The sequence below is a fragment of the Dipodomys spectabilis genome, unplaced genomic scaffold (genome assembly GCF_019054845.1).
Source record: "Dipodomys spectabilis isolate Male_0828 unplaced genomic scaffold, ASM1905484v1 ptg000178l, whole genome shotgun sequence".
Taxonomy (NCBI): Eukaryota; Metazoa; Chordata; class Mammalia; order Rodentia; family Heteromyidae; genus Dipodomys; species Dipodomys spectabilis.
Genome location: NW_024870855.1, coordinates 13,359,507 through 13,385,429, shown reverse-complemented (window position 1 = coordinate 13,385,429; position 25,923 = coordinate 13,359,507). Strand labels below are relative to the sequence as shown.

General features: G+C 55.2%; 1 protein-coding gene across 2 annotated transcripts; it reads left to right on the top strand.

The window, feature by feature from the left end:
- Positions 1-14,362: 14,362 nt before the first annotated feature.
- On the top strand, positions 14,363-25,393 carry Aqp1 (aquaporin 1 (Colton blood group)). Of its 2 annotated transcripts, XR_006149792.1 has the most exons (5): positions 14,363-14,935; positions 22,406-22,570; positions 22,816-22,896; positions 23,499-24,474; positions 24,508-25,393. XR_006149792.1 is itself a non-coding variant. In XM_042695012.1 (4 exons), exons 1-4 carry the CDS (start codon positions 14,552-14,554, stop codon positions 23,676-23,678), a joined length of 810 nt encoding a protein of 269 aa, XP_042550946.1. In that variant the 5' UTR covers positions 14,363-14,551; the 3' UTR covers positions 23,679-25,393. The 2 variants fall into 2 exon arrangements, 1 of the variants encoding a protein (XP_042550946.1); XM_042695012.1 differs by having other exon boundaries at positions 23,499-25,393.
- Positions 25,394-25,923: the final 530 nt, after the last annotated feature.

Here is a 25,923-nt window from a genome sequence, read left to right as displayed (position 1 = left end):
GACATCAGGAAGCAGGCCTCGGTGGCATAAGAGCAGAGGACGGCTGTTCACTGCCACACTGCTGCCATTCTTTCCTCCTTCCCTTGGTCTCTGCATGGGCTAGCAGGCCAGGACCCCAGGCTCTCTTGAGAGCAGAGCCCCTTCTCCCACTGTGGTGGCCACTGTGGAAGGGAACTATCACTGACTCCTTCTACCCCAGGATAGGGTAGGACAGAAAGCCCTGGAGGCCAAGTAGACATTCAGGGTTCCTGCCTACGAGGGTGCCGCCTGCTAGGGCTCTCCAGTGGAGATACTCTCCAGCTGCTCTCCTGTTGGGCCAGCCCCTGCACCCCTGCATTCCCTGCAGAGCACCAAAGCAGCTTGCTCCCTGTCCAGCCCTGGCCTCTCTCATCCTTTCCCGGGTAAGCCGGCCACCGTTCCTGTACTCCGGAGGCACACACAGGCCTTCCATCAGTTCTAAGCTCCTCTCCTCTGGCTTTAGCATGTGGAGATAGCTTGAGACACTTGCTAGCAGCAGACCTCATCGACCCCACACTGCCCATACTGTGCTCATGGCCAGGAGGGCAAGACAGAATGGCAGGCCATCTGTGCAGGGCTCCACGACTCTACACAGAGGCAGGTCATGGGAGTCATTTTCAGGATGGTCAGGGTTCTGCAGGGTCAGAGCCCTGCCAGGGACTGCGGGAGGTCCTGAGCCAAGGTGCCCTCAAGAGTCCATGGGACTGCTCCATAGAGTTGCCATGTCTAGGCTCAAATGAGGGCAGGGTCCAGCCCATCCTAGAGCATCAGGGCTGTTGAGGGAAAGAAGTCCCCATGAGGGCCCGCAGTGAAGGGCCTGAGCTGTAATAGCTCCTAGGCACTGACTGCTCTGGACCCTGGCTTCACTACTCAGCACGGCGGGCCTTAGACCTGAACATGAGCTCTACGTGTCAGCCCCACCTGAGGTCTTCAGGAAGCGGAGCCTCAGGTGCTGCCTTAGGCCACTAAACCAGAGTGTGCATTTTCACCAAATCAGAGCTCAAGTTGGAAAAGCTCTGGACACAGGCTTGTGATTTTCACAAATTCTGGAGAGGTGTGGTAGAGGCACTGAGGCACTCAAGTCTGCTGCCTTGGGTCAGATGGTCAGGGTCAGCGTGGTGCCCTGTTGCCTAGTCCAAGTGGCTGTCAGCATTTGACTGGGCCTTAGTGGTTTCTCTGTAAGATTGAAGCCCAGAGGGTGTAATGGGTTGAAATGAGCTAACACATCATGAAGCATGCAAAATGGGGCTCAACCAGTGTTGGCTTTCGGTTCTTGCAATGTGGGTAGAAGCTCCTTGGCTAGCCCATGATAGAAAAGTGCAGAAAGTGGTATCCAGAGCAGACCCAGCAGTCTTCTGTCTGTCTTATCCTGTGTGCCTAGAGAGGAAGGTGGTTCAGAGGACCGGGAGGTAGAGAGTGGGAGTCAGAAGGAGGCTGAGAGCAGAAGGCAGAGGGCAGGTGGAGGCTACAAATGGTGGCCAGGGCAGAAGCTTTCCCAGGAAGCAGAGTGCTGCTCAGACCTCTCCTATGGGGGAGGGCCAGGCTGGGTAGAGGTAGGGAGTGGGTTGAAAGGCTGTGTGTACTCTCAGGACGGCAGTGTAGGCCTGTGTGAGGTCAGGGTACAAGGAAAAGTGGCTGATGGCTTTTTCACATGCCTGTGGATGATCCTTGCATGGCTACCAGCCCTTAGGGGATCCCCAAAGTTGTAGTAGGTGAGCAGGCTGCAACATTTCTGCCAGCATTGCTCTCCACCCTAGTCCTCCCTGCTCCCTAGGCATGCCACATCCCCTTAGGCCTGTGGGAGGTGTAATTTCTGAGCAAAAAATGTCAGGCATTTGTGATAGTGGAGATTGTGTAATGCAAAGGCCAGGATAGGGTGGGCTGGCTGCTTATAGTGGGGCAGAGCCCAGCAGGGGCCTGCGTGCAGGGTGGAGATGTGCACATCAGAGCTCTGAGGGGCACAGGAATTAGGACACCTCCTTCCCCTGAGAGGCAGGAGGGAGTCAGAACAGCTCCCTCTCCTAAAGGGTCGCAGGGGAATTAGGAGACCTCCCTACCCTGAGGGGTTACAGGGAAATGGACAGCTCCCTCCTCAGGTGGTGGGGGTTTGGTGATGTCAGGAGCCTGCAGGTGGCCTTCCCTGAACACTCCTATCCACTTTCCTACAAATACACATCCTATGACTTGCTTGTCCAGCCAAATCGTCCAAGGCCTTTTCTAACTACAGATGGGGAAGCTGAGGCCAAGCAGGAATTCTTATGTTAGAGGCCTCTGGGCACATTTCTGTTTTGTTTTGGTCGTGGGGCTTGAACTCTGGGCCTGGGTGCTGTCCCTGAGTTCTTCAGCTCAAGGCGAGTGCTCTATGCTTGAGCCACAGCACCACTTCCATCTTGGCACATTTCTTTGCTGGGCTGGAGGATCTAAATCTGCTGGGGGTAAACCCAGCCTGCCTCACCCCTGCCTCCATAGCCCACTCTAAATCATGGCAGTGGCTTTGAGGCTTGTGATCCTTGCCTTCTGTGCCTGTCATGTAGCAGGTCCCACCTCTCCCACAGAGCTGACATTCCTTTGGGAAGACTTTGAGAACACTTGGACCACCCATTGGAACTCAGCCACAGGACTCTGGTGTACCTAGCAGGCTAATACACATGTACACGACACACATACACTCACACACTTCTGCACATGGTTTCTTCCCTAAGCCCAAGGCTTATGCCCCTGCCTCCCTCCTCTCCCAATACCTGTCCCAGCCCAGGACTCCCATGGAGTGCAGAAGGAGCCCCACCCTGTGCCCACTGCTGCCCCACCTCCAGCTGACAGCCTGTGTCGTGTAGTGCTAGGCGGGAGAAGTTGTCTGAGGTGTCTAAACCGTTGGTTCTGGGTGTGGTTCTGAGATTAAACCTGGCCCCTTTCCTGTGGCACTTGATAAGGGTGATCCCGGGTGTTTATCTGGCTTTTTCTGTTTTAGGGCCTTTTGACGTCTGTGAGACTTGGCCAAGTCCCTCCTCCGAGAGCCTCAGAGTCCTCAGTGATAAGCATAGCAGCAGCCGCCTCCCAGTGGCTGTGGCTTGCTTGCTCCCCGCCACTTGAGACACCTGCTGCCAGCACTGTCCTGAGCCCTGCCCCTTCCTGGCCTGGCCCTGGACGGAACCTGGGGTGCTATTAATAATTACATCAGGGATGATTGTGTAAACGGCCACCGCGGAGTGTGGGAACCTTGTCTGAGGACACATGGTTGGGGTTTGCATGGTGATTTTCCCACCAGCCCCTGGGGCTGGATTCCATTGGAGCACAGAATTCAGAGGAGGAGCCCGTATATGACTGACAAGTCAGGAAGTCCTGGAGGAGGATCAAGGCAGAGGAGGGGAATAAGACACTCTGAGTAGGGGCAGGAGTATTTGGGGGTGATGGGAAGGACTGGGTCCTGCGGGGCCTTGAATACTAGGCTCTCGGTTTCCTCCTGTGAGTGTGGGAGAGCTTTAGAGCAGGGCAGTAGTAGACAAGCTGCATTCCAAAGATGGTGTGACAATACAGAGGAGGGGGGTCCAAAGGAAGATGCTAACTCTGAGCAGGCAGGGGATAGCTGGCATTGGGTGATCTGGCCGGGGAGCAAGGGTCAAGGCAGGCCTTGGACCCACATCTCCTATTTTGCCTCCACTTCTAGGCAGGCAGAGCTGAGCCTCAGTGGCTTCTCCCTCTCTTGCCCTCTGGCAGCTGCAGCTGTGCCCACGGAACATACCTGCCTCCCAAAGAAGGCAGCTTCCATCCGCCTGCCTTGGCAAACCATGAAGAAGGGGCCTCAATGTGAGGAAGTGCCAGGTCTTTGTTCTGGCTCCGGCTGTGGTTGGATCCACTGCCCATTGTTCTCCCATCTGTGTGTGACCTTGGGCAGCTGCACTGGACTGCCTGGCTCCCCTGGGCCTGGTCTCCCAAGTGTACCATGGAAGACAGCCAGGCTGGTAGAGGGCTCTCAGCCCCAGGGGCAGGGCCTCTTCCTGCAGGGTACTGTGTCCCCTTGTAGATTCTCAGGGCCTCTTCTTGTGTGGGTACTGTGTCCCCTCCTGGATTCTCAGGGCCTCTTTCTGTGGGGTACAGTCCTGAGTTCTCAGGGCTCCACTTTAGCCTCTTTGGGATGGGGTGGGTACTGGAAGAACTCACTTCCTGAGGACCAGGAATCTCCTAACAGGTGTAAGAGCAGCTTTTGGCCTCAGGATCAAGTCCACAGTGTTTCCTTGCTGCTGTTGGCCTGGCCCATCTGGACCTGTGCATCTGTCTGCCTACTCTGGTCACTCTTGGGTGGGAAATCCTTGTGCTGGTCTCAAATCCTGGCTTCTATGGTGTGTCACTTACATTAAGTTACAAAATAAACCCACAAAAGAACGCTTGTGTCTCAGTTTCTCACCCATAAGACAGCATCTGTGACACCACATAACTGGCTATGCTTTGGTCTGCCATTTTACCTGAGGGCAGGTGTGAGGCTCAGCCCCAAGCTAGGCTTTGGTCCCAATGAGGTGATAAGTCAAGGTGATTGGACTTTACAAACTGTGACAGCTCTGGAGACTGATCAGCAGTGAGTGGCAAGTACCAAGTACCAGTCTCTAACAGATCTGGCACTTGGTCCTACTAGGGATAGAGAAGAACAGTCTCAGCCCAAGTACTTGCTGGGAACCAAGGCTAACAGGTAGCCAATGTCAGGTCCTTCCTCCTAGCCCCTACCTCCCAGAGGACCTGCTGGGGTTCTGGGAAGCCCACCCCATGGATGGCAGGGGAGGGGAAAGAGGCCTGCTGCCCCCTCTCTTGGCTCCCCTCATTTCCTGAGACTTGGGGACTCTGGAATATCTTTGAGTGTCCTGATTCTATACCCACAAGCTATTGTGTGGGAGCCCAGCCTTTCCTTCAATTCAGCCCTCTCCCTGAGGGTATGTGGAACAGAGAGAGCTCTGGGTCAGAAGCCAGGGGGCTCAGAAGGAAGCCAGTTGGCCCAGGCAGGCAGCCGATCTGACCATCACCTCCTGCAAACCCCGCTTCCTTGGCAGAAATACCCAGTGCTTTTCCCTCCTTCCTGGCCATAGCAGGCACATCTTGGGTTTATTTGTATAATGGTTTTCCATTTCCTTTTCTGGAAAATCATCAGGGCTGTGCCCCACTCTCATCAGAGGGGAGACTGGAGGGAGAAGGCTGAGAACTGAGGCTTGTGGGGTCCACTTGTGCTTACTCTGACACCTTGTGGCACTTGGGCAGGCTCCTCTAGAACATTCCAGTTTATGGAGGGCAGTGATTTCCCTGAGGCCTCATCTCCCCTGAGACCCAGCTGCCCAGGGTCCTCTTTCATTTCCAGCTCCCAATCATACTTGCCTGGTGGGAAAGGGCTCCTTGAGGACCGAACTTGGAGTGTCTTCACCTCTGCATACCCCAGGCCTCTTCATTTGCATACCCAAGGACTGCAAGGCAGAGCTGCCAGCCAGGGAGAGAAGTCAGGGTCACATAAGGACATCCTGGGGGAAAATGAGGTGGGGCCTGCCAATGACTCCCCCTGCTCCCACTGTGTAGTAGGCCAGCCCTGGGTGAGTGGCTCTGTGGGTATAGAGCCCACCCACAACCCCAACTGCTTAGACCTTTCTCTTCCCAAACCACCTCCCTTCCTTCACATAAACAGATCTGCAGACTGTATCCCCTCCTCCAGGAAGACTCTCCTAATTACCAGGAAGAGGTGGGGCTCTTCCGCTGCCCCACCCCCACCTCTTCCTGTGCTGTAAGCCTGGGTCCCAGCTGCCCCCCCTGAATATCTGTGTGGCAGAGCATCACAGGGCCAGCCTCTTTCCAGTGGCTGTGGCGTCTGAGCCAGCAGGTGTCAGAGACAGGACTAAGTGGCAACATAGTCTTGTGGGGAAGCCCAGGCTGGGCACCAGGGGCTCTGTGACACCGGATCAGTAACTCAGCCATGTTGCCCTAATGAGGTACCTGGCCCAAGGCCTTTCCTTAGAAAGCTCTGTTGTTCTGCTAAGCATGGATGACCTTTCTGCTCTGACCAACTCCTGCCCCAGAGTCAGGGAAAGACTTCCTGTCCATCTACTGTCTTGGAGCCCTAGTTAGTAAATAGCTCTTTCCATTCTCAACGTGGCTTTCAGGAAACTCAGTTGGGGATAATGCTAAGTGGCAATCTCTCTCTGGACCCTGAACAGTTCCCTTCTGTTTTGTTTTCACTGGACTGAGATTTAAAACTTTTCCAGATAATTTGGTCCATTACTGCTCATAGTATGGTTCTGGGACCCTACGGCATCGACATTACTAGAAAGCTTATTAGCATTACTGTGCTCTTTAGTGTACAGTACATTAGTGTCTCTTAGGCCCTACCCAGGGCTGATGAATCAGAACTGTACTTCCACAGGCTGCTGGCGATTCACATTCCTGTGAGAGTCTGGGATATCCCCTCCCCTCTCCCCTCTCCCCTCTCCCCTCTCCTCTCTCCCCTCTCCTCTCTCCTTTTTCTCCTCTTCCCACTCTTACCCTCTCCCCTCTCCTTTCCCTTTCTCTCCCCTCTCTTCTTTCTCCTCTCTTCTCTCCTTCCCTCCTCTCCCTTTCCCTGCCTGAGGCTTCTAGTGCCCTGCCTAGGCCTGAACCCACCTCCCAAAATAAGCTCTGGCTCTAATCATGCCCCTGAACCCTGTCCTCTGGTAGGCCAGCTCTCAGAGGGTGCCAGGCTCCATACTCTGCCATTCTCTGTAGGTGCAGCTGATAGTGAGCATGGGTCTGACTTGGGGGCCCCCTTCAGAAGCTGTCCTTAGACTGGCAGTGAGGAGTGCAAAGTGGTATTGGGTGGCAGGCCTCTTCTGGCCAGCTCTGAGTCTAATCACTCACAGGGCTCTGGCCCTTAGTGCCTGGCTAGATGCTGCTTTGCTGGAGGATAGGGAGACTGGTTCATTGTGTACAGTGTTGGGAAGTCACTTCTGCCAGTGGCCTCAGTTTACCTTGGTACAATGGAGTCCTACCCACCTGGAGGCCCTGTGACCTTACATTCTAAGATCTTGGGGTTCAGAGGCACTGAACACAGATGACAGGAGGGTACCAGTGAGACCCCTCTTGAGGTGACTTCCCAGGACCTACAGGCTCAGCTGGAGGTCAGTGTCACAGAGAGGGAGGCATGTGTGCTGGCCACTGGACCCGGGGCCATAGTGGGGGGACCATGTCATCATTTTCTCATTAGGCGAGACAGTGATATGCCTGTGCAGTGATCTTACTGGCCCCGTGGGCCGCAGGAATGTTGGCTTCACACCAATATGATCCCCAGGCAGACAGGGAAGGAGAGGTCTCAGTGCAGGTGGCAGGGGGCCCTGCTCAGCCTCCCACCCCAGCGTGTACCCCACCAGCCGTGTCCACAGCTCTGTGACACAAGAAATGACCCTGTGTGGTGTTTGCTTTGTGGGGGCCTGTATCCTCTCCCACACTGGCTTGCTGAGCTGGCAGACTGCTGGTTCCATTCAGCTTGAGCGTCTTTCTCATGCTTCCCAGAAGCTGAGCAGAGCCAAAGGGCTATGAGCAGAGAGCTGGTCAAGACCAGTCCCAGCCTCACCCAGGCTGTGAGGTAGGGATCGCTGGAGAGGAAAAGAGAGAGTAGCACGCATGGAGCAACTGGAGTGGCCAAGAGAGAGAGAGACCACAGAGCAACGAGGCCCAGCCATGACTAGTGCTGATCCTTTCTGAGCCATGGCTCCTCTGCACACATTTAAATTCAGCCGATGGCAGAAGCAAGGTGAGGGGGAGCCTGGATTATGAGCTGCACAGCTGGTGAGGGATGTGAGCCTCAGAGGGGCAGGGAGACAGGGAAGAAGAGATCAGGATGCCAGGTAGCTGTGCCACAGTGTGCGAAACAGAGTGTTCCTGAGAAGGCAAGGTCAGTGAGCATGCAGCCACCATGTGTCATGTGTGTGCATATGTGTGTGAGTGCATGTATGCACGCACCGGCATTTTGCACATCATACATGTTACACACAAGCTATCACACACTGCACACACATGTACACATGTGATATGCACAAAAGTGGATGCGTGTGTCATGTGTGCACATGTGTATATAGTCATGTACAGTGGGGGAGGAGAAAGGGACAGAAAGGGCCAATGTGATGTCTTGGGTGTGGAGTCCGGAGGCCCAAGGACCATCCTGAAGGACAGTTTTTCCACCAGGAGCTCATTGGAGGTCAGTGGAGTCCATCCAGAGCAGGTGATTCTCCATACTACTCACACATGCCTGGCAGTTGGCAGTGATGCCAGTCAGGGCTGCTTGGCCCTTTCGTGGGCCTCGGGGCCTTTGGCTTCCTCGGCTCTTCCTTCATGGAGAGGTTATGAATGAGACTTATGACAGCCTTGGCCTGAAGATGAATTTACTAACCCTGGTGAGGTGCAAGAACAGCTGCAGGTGCAGCGCTGCAGGTAGTCCTAAGGGCCCCAAGGCTGTGGTGCCCACTGAGCAGTGCCAACCTGGGATCAGGGATCAAACGGCATGAGGCTCTCAGAGCAGGGCATCCCTCCATCTGCTGAAGCCTGCTGGGCCTGCACACTGGAAAAGCCAGAGAACCACAGAGGCTGTGGCCCTGGGGAGCTGCTGACTTGCTGCAGTGGCCTTCCAGAGGCCCAGGAGCAATGTCCAGCTGCCGTGTACATCACAGAAGGAGGCAGAGCTAAGGAAGAGCTAGTGAGAAGGAGCAGAGCATCCAGATCCTTTGAGAGGGTGCAACCAACACTTGGCCCTACAGAAGGGCATGGGGCATCCAGGTAAGGGACATAGTAGGAAAGCGGGGGATTGCCAGAAGCTGGGATCCCTACCTCCTGGCCTGGCTTTGAGCACCTGGAGGACCCCTGTTGGGACTGCCGGCTGGGGTAGGCTCTGTTCAGACAGATATATCAGGTCCTGAGGCTATGAGGAGAGGGCAGAGTTCCTGAGGATCCATATGGTTCCCAGTCAGGGAGGGTGCTTTTCTGAGTTCTTGCTTGGAGCTGAGGAGGATGCAGTCTTTAGTCATGCAGAGCAGGGATAGAAAGAGGCTGAGTGTGGCTAACAGATCCAAGCCAGGCACCAGAAGCCCCAATTCTAGACCTGGCTCTGCCTTGTCACACCCCAAGCTTCTATCTGAATCTCAGTTTCTCCATGAACTGAGGTCATCAGAGCCAAGTCCATCTGGTCCCTTTCTTTCCAGCTTGCTACTTTGTGGTGTAATAAGGCAAAGACTGGTGAGGCTGAAAGAAATCAGGGTGGGGGAGTGAAAGGAGGCTGCAGCTGGGCCAGGCCTAGGGCAGAGGAGGAACGCAGTAAGGAAGTGCTCCAAGCCACTTCCACACAAGGTGCTTCCTTCCAGGGCTGCTCCCAGCAGAGGCCTGGCCTGGCCTGGCCTTGCCAAGGGTGTGGTTGGGCTGCTGGGCACAAATGCCACCAGCAGCGTTTTCTTTGGGGGTAGGGGGTGCCTCTCAGGCCAGCGGGGACTCCCCCTCTCAGGACAGGGCTGGGGAAAATGTGACTTCAGTCCTTGGTAGAGACTTTGCCAGCCCCAGGCGGGGTGGAGTGGAGGCATATCAGCCCCATTTCCTCAAGTGCCCTTGTTGGAGTTCAGCCTGGCTCTTTCACCATGCCCTTCATCCCTGGATGTGGTACATGAGTCCCGTGTAGACAAGTTTGCTGTCCTGTCTCTAGCTTATCACCTATGGGACCACCACAAGAGATCCTGGCAAACATGGAATAGAAAGCCCCCCTTTGCAGGAATAGGTATAACATGGTCCCTCATGCGAAGGGGACAATATGGCTGCTCAGGACAGGCAGCAGTGGGGGACAGGGGGCAGGCGGGGACCAGGAAAGGAGATGGCTGCAGCCTAGAAAATTATTAAATTGTTCCATCTCTGGTGAATCACCGCGGCCCTACTAAATCCGTTTTTTATTTAAAAGAGATCGTGTGACGCCTGATGTCCAGGCGCTATCTGTGGACGGGGAGGCATTCCCAGGCTTGCAGAGGTGGGCTCTGGGTATTTCTTGGATACAGAAGAGCCAGGGCCAGATGCTTCCGGGTCACCAACTATGCCCAGCCCTGAGTCAGTCCCGCTGAAGGTGCTAGGGGCAGGGACTCAATGGCCACTTACAGGTCTAGCTTCATCCAATAAGGAAACCTGGGATAGCCCAAGAGGGATGAGAGCCTGGCCTCAGGACTCGGGGAGGCTGGCTGAGTGAGTATGGAGTCAGCAGGCCAAGTGAGTAGGGATTCAGCAGGCTGGAGGCAAGGAAGATGGCAAGCTCTTGCTCCAGGCACAGGGCGCGGAGGCTCAGGAGCGCAGCCCTGGTGTGAGGCCAGGAACACGCAAGCAGGGGGAGGCCGAGGGGAGCAGGGATGCGATGAACTGGAAGCAGTGGGGAGACGAACTCAGAGGCTACTTTCCAGTTGCAGGCTTGGAGAGTCTGCCTGGCCTCACAAGAGGATGGTTTTGCACCCCTGCTCTGTCCGTCTGGAATGGGCCCATCTGGGTCAGCCAGAGCCAGGGCAGGCAGGTGGGGATGAAGGGCAGAAGAGAGCTGCCAAGCAGCCCTCTGGGAGGATTGCAGGCAGAATGAGGAGACTTGGTCAGTGAATGGATTTTCTTTGGCTGGGGATATGTGTATTTGGTTCTGACCACTCTCTGTCAGGCCCCTCAGGAACTGTGACCCATCTTCCCACACCCCTTACAGCTCTCTTCTGACTCAGGAAAATGCAACTACACTGTCAGCTAAACCTTACTCAATGCCATCGGTGTCCAAGTCCCCCTTCCCTCAGACCCCATCTTCCCAGAGGAAATAAAGACACTATACTCCCCAACCAGCGTGTAGGCCAGGGAGGGTCCCCCTCAGCCCTCAGCCTCGCACTCAGCAGAATCATCAAGCCTGTGACAAGCAGTCCAGCCTGGGGTCTTATCTCCACACAACCCAAGCTCTTCACCCTAAGGCAGCACCTGAGGCTCTGTCTGGCCTCCTCTGCTCCTGGGGCCAGAGACCAGTGTTCTTTCCCTGACTCCCATAGAGACCTACTCTGACTGTGCTGGGAACAGCAGCCCTTCTGGGCACATCTGGAAAAGTTGTTACCCAGACAAGACCACTGTTGCCAGCAGGTTCTGCGTAGACGCCAGCCCGCCCGGGGCTCAGATCTAAAGACAGAGAGCCCATCTTGTTTATCCTGGCAGGGACTGTGGGTCCAGGCCATGGAAGGCATATGGGAGCCTGAAATGGTATGGGGACACAGTGGGGGAGGAGCTGGCTCACAACCTGAGCCAGCGGTGCCTACTCCCTTGAGCTCTACCCTCTGTGCTATGCTGCCTTCCAGAGTTCAGTGAACCCTGGCCTTAGCAAGGCTCTATCCTTAGCCTTCTCTGCCTGGCCTGGACTGTGACAGACAAGAGGAGGTGGAGGATCTGAGCCTCCCTGAGTCCAGGGCTTCTTCCTTCCTATCTAAATGGTGAGGTGACTGCTCAGAAGTCCCTTAGTATCCTGGGAAGAGTGGGGGCGGGGACTGAGCTCCCCTTAGCGGTTCTGACCATGCCTATGTTCTGTGGGTCCCTCCTAGAGATGTCTTTTCCCACAGGGATGGGGTGGTTGTGGCAGGAGGGCAGAAGCCCTGGGGAAGGTGAGGACACTGTGGGTCCTGAGATTGGTGGAAACATTGATAGGTGACATTGATACATCCCTTACCAAGGCAAAGGTGCTTTGTCTAACCTGTTACCCTGGGACCCCCACTTCCTGCTCTGCCCCAGTGCAGGGTGATTGTCTGGTGGGCCTTTCCTCCCACCTCTCTCCCTCTCTCCCCCCCTGCCTGCCATGACCTCACATAGCTGGGGACACTTAACTTATGAGGATGCTGTGGCACAGTCCATGGATGACTCTCCACAGATTGCGTGCCATCTGTGCTAAGGTGGTACCTGGCCCCGGGGACTTACAAACACGTGCAGGGCCACATCACTTATCTTTAGATGCAGGACCTCTGCCTATGAACAGTGTCACACAGGCCAGAGCAGCCCCATGCTCCTGACTCTGGTCTCTGCCTGGCCATTCTGGCCTCTGAGGCAGAGCCAGCAAGTCTTCTTGCCTGGGTCCCTGTTGGCATCACATTTTAGCCCTGTACCAGGCAGAGAAGGTCACAGAGACAACTATGGGTCCTGCCAGGGACCAGGAAGCTGAGAGGAGGCAGAGGATGGCATCTCTACTTTGCGGGTATAGTCTGAAGGAGATACTTCAGAAGGGGAACAGCCCTATTACAAGCAAGCCAGGTCTGGGTGGGGGGCACAATCCTGCTGCAGGAGCCTGCTTAAAGGGGGAACAGGGCAGATCTAGAAACCTCTGTATAAGGGAACTCCCCCTGTTGGGAGCTCTGGTGAGTAGCCTCTGGAAATGACCAAAGAGCTTCCCTTGGGGCTCCATTGTGTCCAGGGTCCCAGTCTAGGACCAAGGGGCATGGAATGAGAGCCAGGGCCAACCAGAGTAGAAGATGAGGCCCAGGGGCCAGCCTCTCAGAGGGTTACTTCCAGCTACCCAGGCTGTCTGAGTAGATGCCCTGCATCTTCTTACCTCTGGCATCCTGCCTTGAGGCCTCTTTCTCTAGGCCTTCATGGCACTCAGGTATACACAGTGAGCCCTGTTGCCAGCTGGTCACTTACCAGCCAGCCAGTTAACAGCTGACCATCATGCAAACACCATGCTGGTCCCCAGCAGCTCATCTGAATGTCAGAGGCAGCACACGGGCAGAAGGTAGCCAGTGATGGCTGCGGTCATTCTCTGAAGGAGACCTAGGCCACAGTGGCACATGACACACATTCATTCTGCTCCACTCCCGAAAACACAGACCTCATATCTCACTGGGCCTCAGTTTCCTTTTTATAATGAGTGGAGACAACACCTTTGATAAGGAATGTAGTGGGCAGGGAGAAGGAGCAGAGGGGCTCTGATGGTCCTGGGTTCCTCTCGATGGGCAGAGAAGCCCCTTACCTGCTCAGCTCACCTTCTAGCACAGCAGACAGGTGGGCTGTACTCGGAGCTCCTAAAATCCAGACTTGCTCTGTCAATCGGCTGCCACTGGGTCTTTGTCCTGGGGTACCCAGGCTGGACTGAGGAAGTCTGAAGCACACTTTATGCCTCCTACTGCTGGCTCTCCACCCCCTTTTTTTGGTCTTGAACTCAGGTCTTGCTTGGGGTTTTCTGCTCAAGGCTGGTGTGCTACCACTTGTACCACACCCCCATCTTTTCTTGTTTTGTTGGCTAATTGGAGGTAAGAGTCTCACGGATTTTTCTGCCCAGGCTGGCTTTAAAAAAAAAAAAAGAAGGGGGTAACAATGTTTGACAAGAAATGTACTTCTTACCTTACTCATGTAACTGTAATCTTTACAATAAAATAAATACAAAAACAAAAACTTGCGATCCTTAGATTTCAGCCTCCTGCATAGGTAGGATTACAGGTGGGAGCCATCGGAGCCTGGTTCTGACCCCCGCCCCTCCTTACTTTTTTCGTTTTGTCTGTCACAGCCCTATCTCCCTGTCTCAGGGAGTCTCTTCTTTCCCTTAATTCTAGCATTGCTCAGTTTCTATTTCCACTGTCTTCATCCTGTCTCTGTCTCCTGTCCTCTTAGCCTGTGCCTTCCTCTTTCCCTTTCTCTTCTCTCTATCTCCCCACTGCCTGGAAACTCCATTGCCTTTGAGGGGAAAAACCCATCCCCATCTCCCTCGGCCTGCCCTCAAGTCACTGGTTTGAATTGTTCCCAAGACTGAGGGTTCCCAGAGTGAGGGCTCCCCACAACCTTGTTCATTTTGCTCAGACCTGCCCTGACCTCTGCATGTGGGGGTAAACAACCCCCTGATGCCCCTTTGGTCCCAAGAACTGAGGCCTGGCTGGTGGGGGGAGGGTCCTAAAGTGACAAACAGTTCTGGACCATGCATGCAGAGGCCCAGGCCACTTCTTGCGTCTCCAGAATTGCTCACAGAGGTTAATATGCTGCTCCAGGGTGGGCTGGAGATTCCAGGCAGGCCGATTGTGGTGCCTGATTCCAGGGAGGGCAACGTCCACCCAGAGTCCAGCCTGCCTGCTCCACCCCCTTCACAGCCAGCTCTGCTCGCTGGCACCCCAAGCCGGCACACTGGGCTAGGACACCTGGATTTCTCTACCCCCCTGAGTGGGGCCAGCTTGGAGGAATTTCCCAAAGCCTATTAGAGCAAAGTTGCCTCTTGCCTGCCTCTATGAGCTGGGCAGGGCTGAGGGCTGAGGGCTGAGGGTGGAGAGAGGGAGGGAAGGAGGGAGGGAGGGAGGGAGGGAGGGGAGAAGAGGAAGGAAAAAAGTTGGCAGCCACAGTAGAGCGGCGTCTGCATCCATCCAGAGGAGGCTCGTGCCGTGTGGGGCGGGCCAGGAGCAAGGAGAGGCCTTCCTCCCTTTGTGCTCCCCCCACCCCCCCAGCCCTATAAATAGGCCCAGCCCAGGCTGTGGTTCAGTCTTGGAGGGAGTTGAGCACCAAGCAGTGAGTTGTCTCCACCAGAGTCCCTGCCAGCATGGCCAGCGAGTTCAAGAAGAAGATCTTCTGGAGGGCCGTGGTGGCCGAGTTCCTGGCTATGACCCTCTTCGTCTTCATCAGCATCGGTTCTGCCCTGGGCTTCAATTACCCACTTGGCAGGAACCAGACGGCCGTCCAGGATAACGTGAAGGTGTCGCTGGCCTTCGGGCTGAGCATTGCCACGCTGGCTCAGAGTGTGGGCCACATCAGCGGTGCCCACCTCAACCCAGCAGTCACCCTGGGGTTGCTGCTCAGCTGTCAGATCAGCATCCTTCGGGCGGTCATGTACATCGTGGCCCAGTGTGTGGGGGCCATCGTCGGCACCGCCATCCTTTTGGGCATCACCTCTTCCCTGACCGCGAACTCGCTCGGCCGCAATGATGTGAGTAGTGCCCCAGGTTTGGGACTGATGGGGAGGGGCCTGGCCCAATCCTCTACCCACTGTGCAGATGGGGACACTGAGGAATGGGAGGATGAGGGGTGCAGGAGGGGGTCCTGTAGAGAGTTGGGGATGCTGAGGAACGGGAGGATGAGGGTTTGTGGAAGGTGGTCTGGTAGGGAATTGGGACTGGAACTCAGCTGTGCTGGAGCCACAGCCTGTTTTCTGCCAGGCACTGTGGGAAAGGGAGAACCAGAGGATAATGGTTCTGCCAATATCTTAGTCCTATGCCATCCTTGGGCTGGGCTCCTTCTGAGCCCCGCTACCTGCTGTTGCCAGCCTTGCCAGAACCCAGTACCCAGCACTGTAGCCAGTGCTGCAAGTCTTAGCAGGACTCCCTGTGAGTGTGTGTGTGTGAGTGTGTGTGTGTGTGAGTGTGTGTGTGTGTGTGTGTGTGTGTGTGTGTGTGGCGCTGTTAGGGCTCCAGCGCAGCTTCCAAAGCCACACAGAGAATCGGGGAGAGTCCTTCCTTCCTCCTTTGCCCCTGGGCATCAGATAAACATGGGAATCAATCCCTTTGGGGGCTGTTGATGACAGTCGAGGTAGAAAAGGGTGTGTCCCCAGGATCCTGGGCATGGAGGGGTGTGGCATGGGTGTTTGTGTGTGTGGAGGTGGAGGTGTGCACGTGTCTGCTGGCTCAGGTCTCCTGGGCTTGTGGGAAATGTATAGCGTTCGTGCTTTGGAGCTGGGGTGAGTGTGTAGCTGCCTGTGTCCATTGCTTGGCGCTTGAATGACATGCACACAGATGTTGATGACAGTCAGTTGCTGGAAGTAATCACCCGGCCCTGTTTAACACAGCTCAGTGGCTGTTAGGAGTGGTGGCCACACAGGCTTTCCAGCACAGACCAGGCTTTCTAGCTCCTCAGCCAAGTGCACTTGAGCCCAAGCTGGGGGGTAGGGGGGTGGGGGTGGGGAAACAGTCTGGCAGAGGCGCTGAGTGAGAACAGAAGGTGTCTCAGAGGCAAGCAAGCTGGGGGCACCCTCACTGGAGGCAGAGAGGAGGGACTAGAACCAGAACACGAAGTTGGCCAGGCCCTGGCAAGGCAGGAGGATATGGGGACAGTAAAGGAGCTGGCCAGGGCTCCACCTCAAGGACAGCACTGGGTGATTAGTCCTCTCGTTTCCAAAGTTCATGTTCTGGAGAAGGCCACCAGGAAGGCAAGGTGAAAGTCTGGCATGGGGGCAGAGGCAGATGAGCACTTCTGGGTCACCGTGACTCCTTTCCAGCCTGTCCCTAATCTGCTGCTGCTGACCAAGATTGAAGATTAGCTCTGCGTCTGGAGTTTAGACTTTAGCCAGGGAAGACGTGGCTGTGACAGGTGTAAGGAACAGAGCCAGGGAGGCTGTGTCTCCTGGATGCAGTCTTGCCAATGGGAACAGAGCTAGGTGGCATAGGGCAGCTGCAGGGGGTGGGGAGGTGGTGAAGCCAGGCTCACCCTGGGTGAGCCAGGCACGGGCCAGGCCTGAAGATCGGCTGGCAAAGACTTTGCTGTCTCTAGCGTGGCCATCAGCAAGGAAGGCAAGAAGCCTCTTTGGTGCCAGCTGCATCTGGCTACACCCTGCTCTAGCTCCCATCCCCTCTTTAACTGCCATTTGTCAGATTCACCCAAGTGTCTGGGCAGGGGCAGGGTACAGATGGAGGAAAGAGAAGGGCAGGCCAGAGTGGAACAGTGTTGGGCTGAGAGGAGGGTACCTGGGTTCAAATCCCACTGCTGCTAACTGGTTGAGCTTCCTTGCTGAAGATTTCAAGGTGCAAGGGGGGACCTGGGGCTGGGGATGGCTCTATTGCACCCACGCTGCCCGCTCTTTTTATTGGCTCACGCTTATCACCTGTGGCAGGAGGGCTTGGCTAGTAGCGGCAGTGCCAAGTAGAAGATGAGACCTCATGGTGGGGGCTCAGTGTTGACCCTCCATAGCACAGATGTCTGGGATTCCTGAATGCAATCTGGGCTCCCTCAGATGTTGGTGCTGGGGTCTGGAGGGGCCTGAGGGTGGAAGGAGCAGGGGACGTTCTCTTTCCTCCTGTTACTCTGCTCCTTGCCCGACCCTGACCAAAACCTGGGTGGGGCAAATTGTTGGCATGGAGATTTCCAAAGAAACGAGGGGACTAAGTGGCAGGAAGTGGTTGGAGTGAGTCAGGGGGTGTCCCCTGGGGACACAATGGGGACAACTTTCTCCTGACTGAGTCAGGGCTCTGGGTACGCCCTAGAGAGACCACAGCACTTAGGGGCCAGGATGAGTCTAAGAGATGGACTTGAATCTTGACCAGGCGAAGGCGCTGAAGCTGGGGTGAAGACCCTGGCCTGTCTCTGCCTGGGCTCAGTGGCTACCACTTTGGGTGACTCCACTCCCAGGCTGAGGTGTTCCTAAAATCCATCTGCGAAGGGGACAGAAGAGTAGGGCTGGTTCTGCGAAGTGGAAGATGTCAGGGCCTTTGCTGTCTAATGTTATTCTTACACTCTCTGGCTGCACTCTTGTGGACATGGCTGTGCTGTTGCGTCCTGAGTACAGGCTGGGCTGGACAGGGCTGGACAGCTGGGCTCTCTGCCCCGGGAAACTCACAGCCTCTGGCCTAGATAAGCCTTGTGTACAGCTGCCTGTGATATGGGACAGGAGGCAGGTGTGATAATGAGGTATCAGGCAGGCTGGGGACTTTTGAGCTGGAAGGGTTGGAGGACCAGGAGGGGTTCAGGGAGGAAATGTCATGTGCTCAAAGTGTGGAGACCCTCAGAGAGAGGAGGGGAGAGAATCTGTGCACGCCCAGGCAGAGGGGCTGGCACCAAAGCCTGGGGGTCATTAGTGTGGTCGGGCTGGGGCCTGGGGCAGGCTGGGCTCTGAAAGAGGGTGGGGGCTCAGAGTTTGGCCAGATCTGACTGGTCTAGGGGACTGTGTTTCCAGAGTTTGTGAATTTAGCCTTCTGGGGAGCTGTGGCAGAGGGTGGTCCTCTTTGGGGTCCTCTTCATCCTGCTGATTCAGGGGCTAAGTACTTGGAGAACACTCCTGCCTGCTGCTAACCATAGCCCTAAATACTCCCTCTTTCCATTTCCTGAGCTTCAGTTTCCCCAGCCAAGAACTGCCAGGGCCCCGGGGCTACTCCTTGCTCCACCACTGAGGCTCCTGGCCCCTGCTCCAGAGCTTGGGGTAGGTTGGGAAAAGGGAGGTCAGAACTGACCAGCTCAGCCTGTCCTGACCAGGGAGGGGGCTGGGGGCTGAGTGGCGATGGCTGAGACGTGTAATTATTGTTTCCAGCCAGAGAACAAGGATAGGGAAGACATGAAGAGGTGGAGCCCCGTGGTGACTTCCCTCACCATGGAAAATTCTCCCACAAGCCCTTGAGCAGTCCACTTGGCATTGCCCACCCCAGCCTGCTGCCCACCTACCCCCAGCCTGCTGTCCTCCAGGCCTTCTGTCCCCCTGCCTGCTGTCCCCTGCCCTCAGTTTATTTTTTGTCTCTTCAATGAGTGTGTGCATGCATGCATGTGCATGTGCGCGCACACACACACACACAAATATAGCACGTGCATGGCACATAGCACATTCTTAAGACCCACTCGCCTATATTCAGGCCCTGGGCTCCAGGAGGATGGGGTCCTCAGTGGAACCTCTTCCTTTCCCTGCCTGAGTAAGGGGAAGGAGTCAAGAAGAAAGATGCCATTGCTTTGTGTAGTTCTTGTTGGGAAGATAAGAAGACTTCTGGGAGCAAATAAAAGGCCTTTGGGACCCACTTCTCACTTAAGGGGGGCTCCTCCCCGCCCCCTTCCTCCACTTTCCAACTAATGGTAACCCCTGTGTCAGTGTGACACACTCAGCACAGACACAGCAGTATAAACAGCACAACCATTGGGACCTCCTGGTGGCAGAGACCCCCCCTTTCCCTCCCCAACAGAGCATGCTGGGAGACAGTCAAGTCAGCCATGTTCCCAGATACTTGGCCGACACCTGACTGGGCTCTCTAAATGTCCTCCTGGGTTTAAAAAGTGATACACTAATTTGGAGACACAATATTTCCCCTATTTTCCTTAAACCAAACTTAACTTCAAGGTTAAATTCTTCTCTGTTGGTGCTGTTGGCATTTTTTGTTCTTGTTGTTGTTGTTTTTTGTTTTTGTTTTTAAAATAGGTTGAGAGGAAGGGTTAACGTGTTTTTTTTTTTTTCCCCTGTGGAAGTAGACTGACATGGTTATCCTTGTAATTGTGTCTGTTTTTACATTATGCATTTTAGGTTAGAGTGCTTAGGGCTTACAGGTTGAGGATTTTTATAATTCTTTGATAGAGTTTTTTTAGCTTAGTTGTTCTGTAATAAACCTCTTAAAGTCTAACTAAAAAGAGAGCGAGCCACCCCTAGACACATGTGATCACCATGGATACAGGAGACACTGTCTACAAAGCCACAGGGGAAGCCAAACCCATGGGACACTGTGTGCACATGTGAACAGAGAGGGTAACCCAGTGGGCCCCCACCACCCTGTGCCAAGTGCTGGAGACACTAGGGGTGAAGGTGAAGCCTCATGCCTCACATCCCCTGCTCCTCAGGAGGAGATGCTCAGAGTCTCAGCCAGGGCTAGGTGCTCTGCTGACACAGGGTACCCAGGCCATGTTGAGGGCCCTAGGCCACAGAAGCAACTCTGTTGGCCTGGCTGAGGGGATCAGAAATCATGGCATGGAACAGTCAGTCCTGGCCTGTTCTGGAACTGTGATATGCCTGCAGTCGCAGAAATACCTCTGCCAGCGACCCCAGTCTAAGCTGAGAACAGCTAGGTTTCTTGGGAGTGAACATGTTGGCCTGGAGTATGTGGTACTGGCCAGGAGTGTGTAGCGTTGGCCTGGAGCATGCAGTGTTACCTTGGGACAACAGTTCTGGCTGTGCTGCCTCCTCCCTGGGCCTCTGCCTCCCGCTGGCCTCTCACTGTACTTCTGTGGACCAAAGGCTAGTGTTTGACCTTTCCAGCTAGGACGCAAATACAGGGGTGATGTGTCCTAAGAGCTTCTCTGGGGCCAGGCTGCCTTGAGAGAGGATGAATTTCTAGAAAATTAGCATTTGCTGCCATTCTGTACTATAGAGAGCTTTGGGCAGGAGCTGGGAACAGTTCCCCGGCCAGAGGCTGCCCATAGCAGTGGTCAGTGAAAGGCTAGAACTGAACAAGGCCTGAGGCAGTAAGCATACCTGGCTAGGATAGGCAGGGAGTTTATGGCTTGCTGGTGCTTTAGAAGAATCCTGTGGGCTCTTCTGTTGCTTATACTTACATTTGATTATTGATTATTTTCACTCTGATCAGTGAAACTGAGGACCTGGGCCAAACAAGACTATGTTGGAATGTGCAATTACTTTTCCAACAAATGACCACACCTGGGATTGGCTCTATTAAAGCACTTGTTTTAGATTTCATGGGCTGCACAGAGCCACATAAGGCTTGATGTTTTACTCGCTCTTTCCTGGGTATTCACTTTCAGTAGGCCTTTAACTTCTTCTTATAGCTCTGAACTGTCAAGTTTCCAGGCTGAAAGTAATGTAGATCCCTCAGGTAGAGGAAGAAAGATGTCCGGGAAGGCAGTGGTGGAAGAGGCAACAGAGTAGGGAGGCTGCAGTCTGTGGCTTCTGGCTGTCAGACAGGGGTACCTTCTGGGGTCCCTAGGTCATAGGGAACTCCAAGCTTCTTCCATTGGGCTTGGAACCATGAAAAGTGGAGCCCTGGGGGAGGGACTGGGACTCAGACATAGTTACAAAGCAGAGGAAGAGATGAGCTTGTCCCTGGCTGCATCTGGGTGAAATGTGTGTGTGTGTGTGTGTGTGTGTGTGTGTGTGTGTGTGTGTGTGTGTGTACGCGCGCGCACGCACACACGCGCGTGCCAGTGTCCATTAATCAGCAATGAGGGCCTGGCTTCAGGGATCCTGCCAGCTAGCAATTAGGCCAAGCCTAGAGAGCAGAGGATTTTCCACAGAGGCTCCCTGCCTCTCAGACTGAGTGTATCCGTCACAGCTTCCCCCTCACTTGGTGTGCCAGCCTCTGCCAGCAGTGCAGCGGCACTAACTCCTACCTCCACACCTTTGAGCCTTTGTCCTGCCTGTCCCCAAATCCATCGGAAGCAACAGAACAGAATAAGAGCTATGACCATCACCCACTCTCCAAACATCCAGCATGGCTCCACAGCCTTTGAACCTCTCAGCTGCTCTAGAGAAAACATCAGATCCACTTTGAAGATGGAGAAACTGAGGCCCAGAGAGGGACAGGTCACATCCAAATTACCTATACGTAGAAGAGTCAGGATCTGCACACAGGGCTTCTGCCTCCACTGCCCAACCTTGGGGTGGAAAGAAAACTGGGCCTTGCCCAGAGGGCGGGGTTAGCCAGAGGGGAGGCAGCTCTGGGGTCGCCAGGAAAGGGCCTGAGCTGGATTGCAGGGCAGGAGAGGGGATGTGAGTCACTCCCTGTAAACCAGGACTACAGACAAAGGCGGGAAGAGGGGAAGAGGATTGTTCTCCTGAGGTGCTGGGCAGGGGTGGGAAACCCGTGGGGGAGCAGAAGATTGCCCCCTACCCAGGATTGTTTAGAAGTGACTCCCCAGTATCTTCAGGATTGAGGTAGGGGTTTGAGATCTAGACACGCTGCCTCAGAGAGGGCTGATGTGGTTCAGCTCCTTTGTGGGGTGCACCTGATCCAGGACCCCCACGGAGGAGAGTGTAGGGCCCTCTGGGGAGGGGTCTTCCTGGGGCGGCCGCAGGGGGAGGGCGTGGAACCTTCTGGCAGCTCCCATTCCCTTCTTTTTCCATGAGTCATGTTTCTAAAAGTGGCTCAACAGTGGTGGCCGCCAGACTGCAGTAGGGGGGCCCGTGCGGCCGAGAAAGAGGGCAGGGCCCGCAAGGAGAGAGGAGGGACAGGGAGGACAAGGCCAGAGAAAATGGGAGAGAGCCACCAGACCAAGGAGAGAGAAGACAGAGGGAGAGATGGAGGGCAAGGACAGGGGAGAGCACAAAGGAGCAGCCAATCACTGAGAGGTCTCCCTTCCCTCCAGCAGGAGAGACTCAGGTGCAACAGGGCAGGGATAGAACAAAGCAATGTCCCCAGCTGGCTTGCTTCTACTCTTCTATGAGAGACCACCCTCCAGGCTTGGGGTTTACCCTCACCTTTGGCCTTGGGTACCCCAGACCTAGATGTAGCTGAAATGGAGGCCCCACCTCTGATCCAGGTGAAGCAGGGTGGAAGCAGGTACTGGATGCTGAGCGAAAGCATCAACAGCAGGTGCGGGAGGGGGCGCAGCTTGTTTGGCACCACCCAGGGTGTAGGTCTGAGCAGACCAGCCCTCTAGGCTCAGTGATAGGCTGTAAGGGCAAGCGTGTGACTTTGGTGCCTGGGGGTCTTGAAGCCCAGCTGTGACCTGTCCTGCTCAAAGGCCTTATCCTCTCCCTCCCCTGCAGCTGGCCCCTGGGGTGAACTCTGGCCAGGGCCTGGGCATTGAGATCATTGGCACCCTGCAACTGGTGCTCTGCGTGCTGGCTACCACTGACCGCAGGCGCCGTGACCTTGGGGGCTCGGCTCCCCTGGCCATCGGTTTCTCTGTGGCCCTGGGACACCTGCTAGCGGTGAGTAAGGCCTTCCCAGACGGGGCAGTGGGGAGGACAGGGCTGGGTATCACGGGCTGGTGGGGAGGCCCTGGGCTGAAGAGGAGGGGACAGCTCTGAGGGCCCGGAAGGAGACAGAGTTCTCTGGGTCTTGTCCCTCTCCTGGGGCTGGTGGACCCCCTTCTTGCTCCAATTCCCTGTTTGTTTCTTCACCACCCCTCACCCCTTGTCACTTTCTCTTTCCCTGTTCCCTCCCCACACAACAGATCGACTACACTGGCTGTGGCATCAACCCCGCTCGATCCTTTGGCTCTGCAGTACTCACCCACAACTTCAACAACCACTGGGTAAGACCATAGGGCCCGTGGAGGCGAGCAGGGCGTGGCAGTAGGCAGTGTGAAGAGTAGATTTAGGTCCAGCCTCTGCCCTTGCAGCTCAGACCTGCTGACTCCACCTGGCTGCCTGACCCCCATGTCATTCTTCCTCTCTGGTGGAGAGCATGGTTCAAATCCCAGCTCTGTCACCTTCTGATTCAACAACCTTGGGTAGGCTCCTTGGTGTCTCAGTTTCCCCAAGTGGGAAGTAGGCCTAAGGGAGCTCTCCTTGAGAGTGGCCAGGTGGGGAAAGGACTCTCAGTCTAAAGTATAGCTCAGTGCAGTGGCAAAGCCCCGTGGGTTTCAGATCTAATGATAGTTGGCATGTGTGCTCTAGGCCAATTAAACCATTCCTAGGGCCCTGGGAAAGGCGGGGCAGGGAGTGGCCAGTGACAGGTCTCCTGTCCAGGAGATGCTGGGGGGTGCACAGGAATCAGGAAGTCAAGGTTTAGCCCTTCTTGCCTCTGCCCCAGGCTCAGGTGAGCAAGAGTGGTCTGGGGGTAGCAACTGAGGGTCATCCAGGAGGGTTCCCCAAGGTAGGAAGATGAACTCAAAGCACACCAACTCTCTCCTAGATTTTCTGGGTGGGACCGTTCATCGGCGGTGCCCTAGCAGTGCTGATTTACGACTTCATCCTGGCTCCACGTAGCAGCGACCTCACAGACCGCATGAAGGTGTGGACCAGTGGCCAGGTGGAGGAGTACGACCTTGATGCCGACGACATCAACTCCCGGGTGGAGATGAAGCCTAAATAGAGAGAGCCTGGCCTGGGCATCAGTAGGGGGTGGGCAGGGATGGGTGGAGGGAGGGAGGGAGGGCTCTGAAATCATGTTATTATAGACACTCTGACAAGTGGGCTGACATTACCCCCAGAGAGCTGTCAGACCTGTGTGGTCCAGGTCCAACCTCATCAGGGGCAGTTCTGTCTCTTTCTTTCTCTCTTTCCTGGTCTCAGAGCTTTAGCAACTCACTCCCTTGGCCATATGGAAGAGTTAGAAGGGAAGGACCACTGCGAGTTGTCCCCTCAGAGTGTGATAGGAGGAGTACCACCAAGTCCTGCTCATCCCAAAGTTGCTCACCACCTTGCCTGCCACAGGTGCCTAGGGTGCTGCCATTATTGCTTTGTGCCTTGGACCACACCCCCTTCTCCTAACAGGGACCCTGACCCGTCCCCCCACAAGGGTGCTTTGAGTGGGAAGGGGTCCCAGGAGGGGCAGTGGGAAAAAGCAAGTTGCAGGTGAGCTTTGCCTTTTCGGTGTGAATTCCATCTCCTGCTTGGACTTTGGTACATGACCTAGTAACTGTCCCCATCTCAGGGCCTCAGAGACCCCATCTGAAAAGTGTCAGGGGAGGGGAGAGTTATGTGGATTTGGAAGGTGTAGACACAATGCAGTTATAGAAGGGTCTATCCAGACCAACACAACTTCATTCCTTTCCCAAGGACAGAGATGGCCTACCCATCTGCATGCCCACATGTGTGCGGGCTGAGCTTCCAAGCCGAAAGGTGGTCTGGGTTAGCGGGTGCCGTTCCCATGGCTGGCTTCCCAGACAGTCTGTGTCACAGTAGGAAGGACATGCTCACAGAGAGAGAACCAGACTCTAATTGGGCAGTCTTTCCATCCATCATGGCATGGCCTTGCTTGTTATTCAGCTCTCTACTTCCCCTTGCCAGTGTGGACCAGGATGCCATTGTGTGGTATGTGTTTATTAAAGCCCCAAGCCTGAGGAGAGAACGTACCAAATGTGTAGCAGATGCCCTCTATGGGAGCTGGGGTTTCTGAGCAGGGAAGGAGCAGTTCTGGCCCCCTCATGAGCTCTTTGTTGGAGGCCTTGGGGTAGTCATGTGACTGCCCAGGCTCACTGAGGGACCCCAGGTTCCCCATTGACCTGGAGGAGAGACATGACCCTTGACCTGATGACATAGCTCCTGCTGCACTCAAGGATAGTTCAGAGCACAGAGTTCACTTGGGCACTGCCATCTCCTGCTGGGTTCTCTACCTAAGTCCTAGCAGCTGCACCACTGTGCTCTTAGCTCTGGTGCCAGCCCAAATGGAGACACAGTTATGCAGGCCTGAAGAGCAGCAGGGTGGCCAGGGTGCTTAGGTTGTCACTAGCACATCGTATCTGCACACCATCCTCTATTCTCTAGCAGGACCTCTAACCCCTTTAACAAATAGGGAAAGAGAGCTCCGGGTCCCACTGCTATGGAATAAATCTGGCCATCTAACACCACAACCATGTTTAAGCACTCCCTGGACCACAAGATGCCTCTCATTCCCAGATTTGCAGTTCTGTCTGGGCAATGGCCAAGGCCGGGGGGTGAGGGGCTGTGCTGGGGGTGGGGAGGGCAGACCCACCTGTGCCTGGTCTGGCATCTGGACCCCTGCATCTGTCTGTTCTGTGTATATGTCTCTTTGGAATTGGAATTTCATCATATGTTAAGAAAATAAAGAAAATGACTTGTTGGGTCCTTCTGGCCTCTTGTTGTCTTTTTTCTTGAGACACACATCATCCCTAGGGCTCCCCTGGTCTGTGCAGAGATTGGCCCCACCTCTAGGGACCCAGTCTGGGGCCACAGCCTGTCCTCTGACCCCGGGATCTTGGCCTCAGGAGATGGGCACAGCTATACAACAGGACCTTTTGCAGGGGATGGGGTGGGTGGACACAGGGTGGATGTGGAGGCCTGGGGGAACAGAGCTTCTGGACAACTTATGGAGTTGTGAAAACCATATCCGATGCTGGAGAAAGCTGAACTAAAGTCAAACAGTGCTGTTAGACCCATGTGCCATCCTCGGAGCAGGGCTAGGATCCACTGGCCAGCCAGGCTCCCACCTTCCTCTCTGCAGACCCCTGTACCAGGGATGGTGTCTGGGGCCTACAAGGGCTTGGGTTGGAGGAACATATGTGGCCATTGGTGGCTTGGGTCACATGATGCAGGGGGCCAGAACTCATGAGAATGACCTAGGTCCTGGACATTGACCTCCATGTGAGGGATGTGTG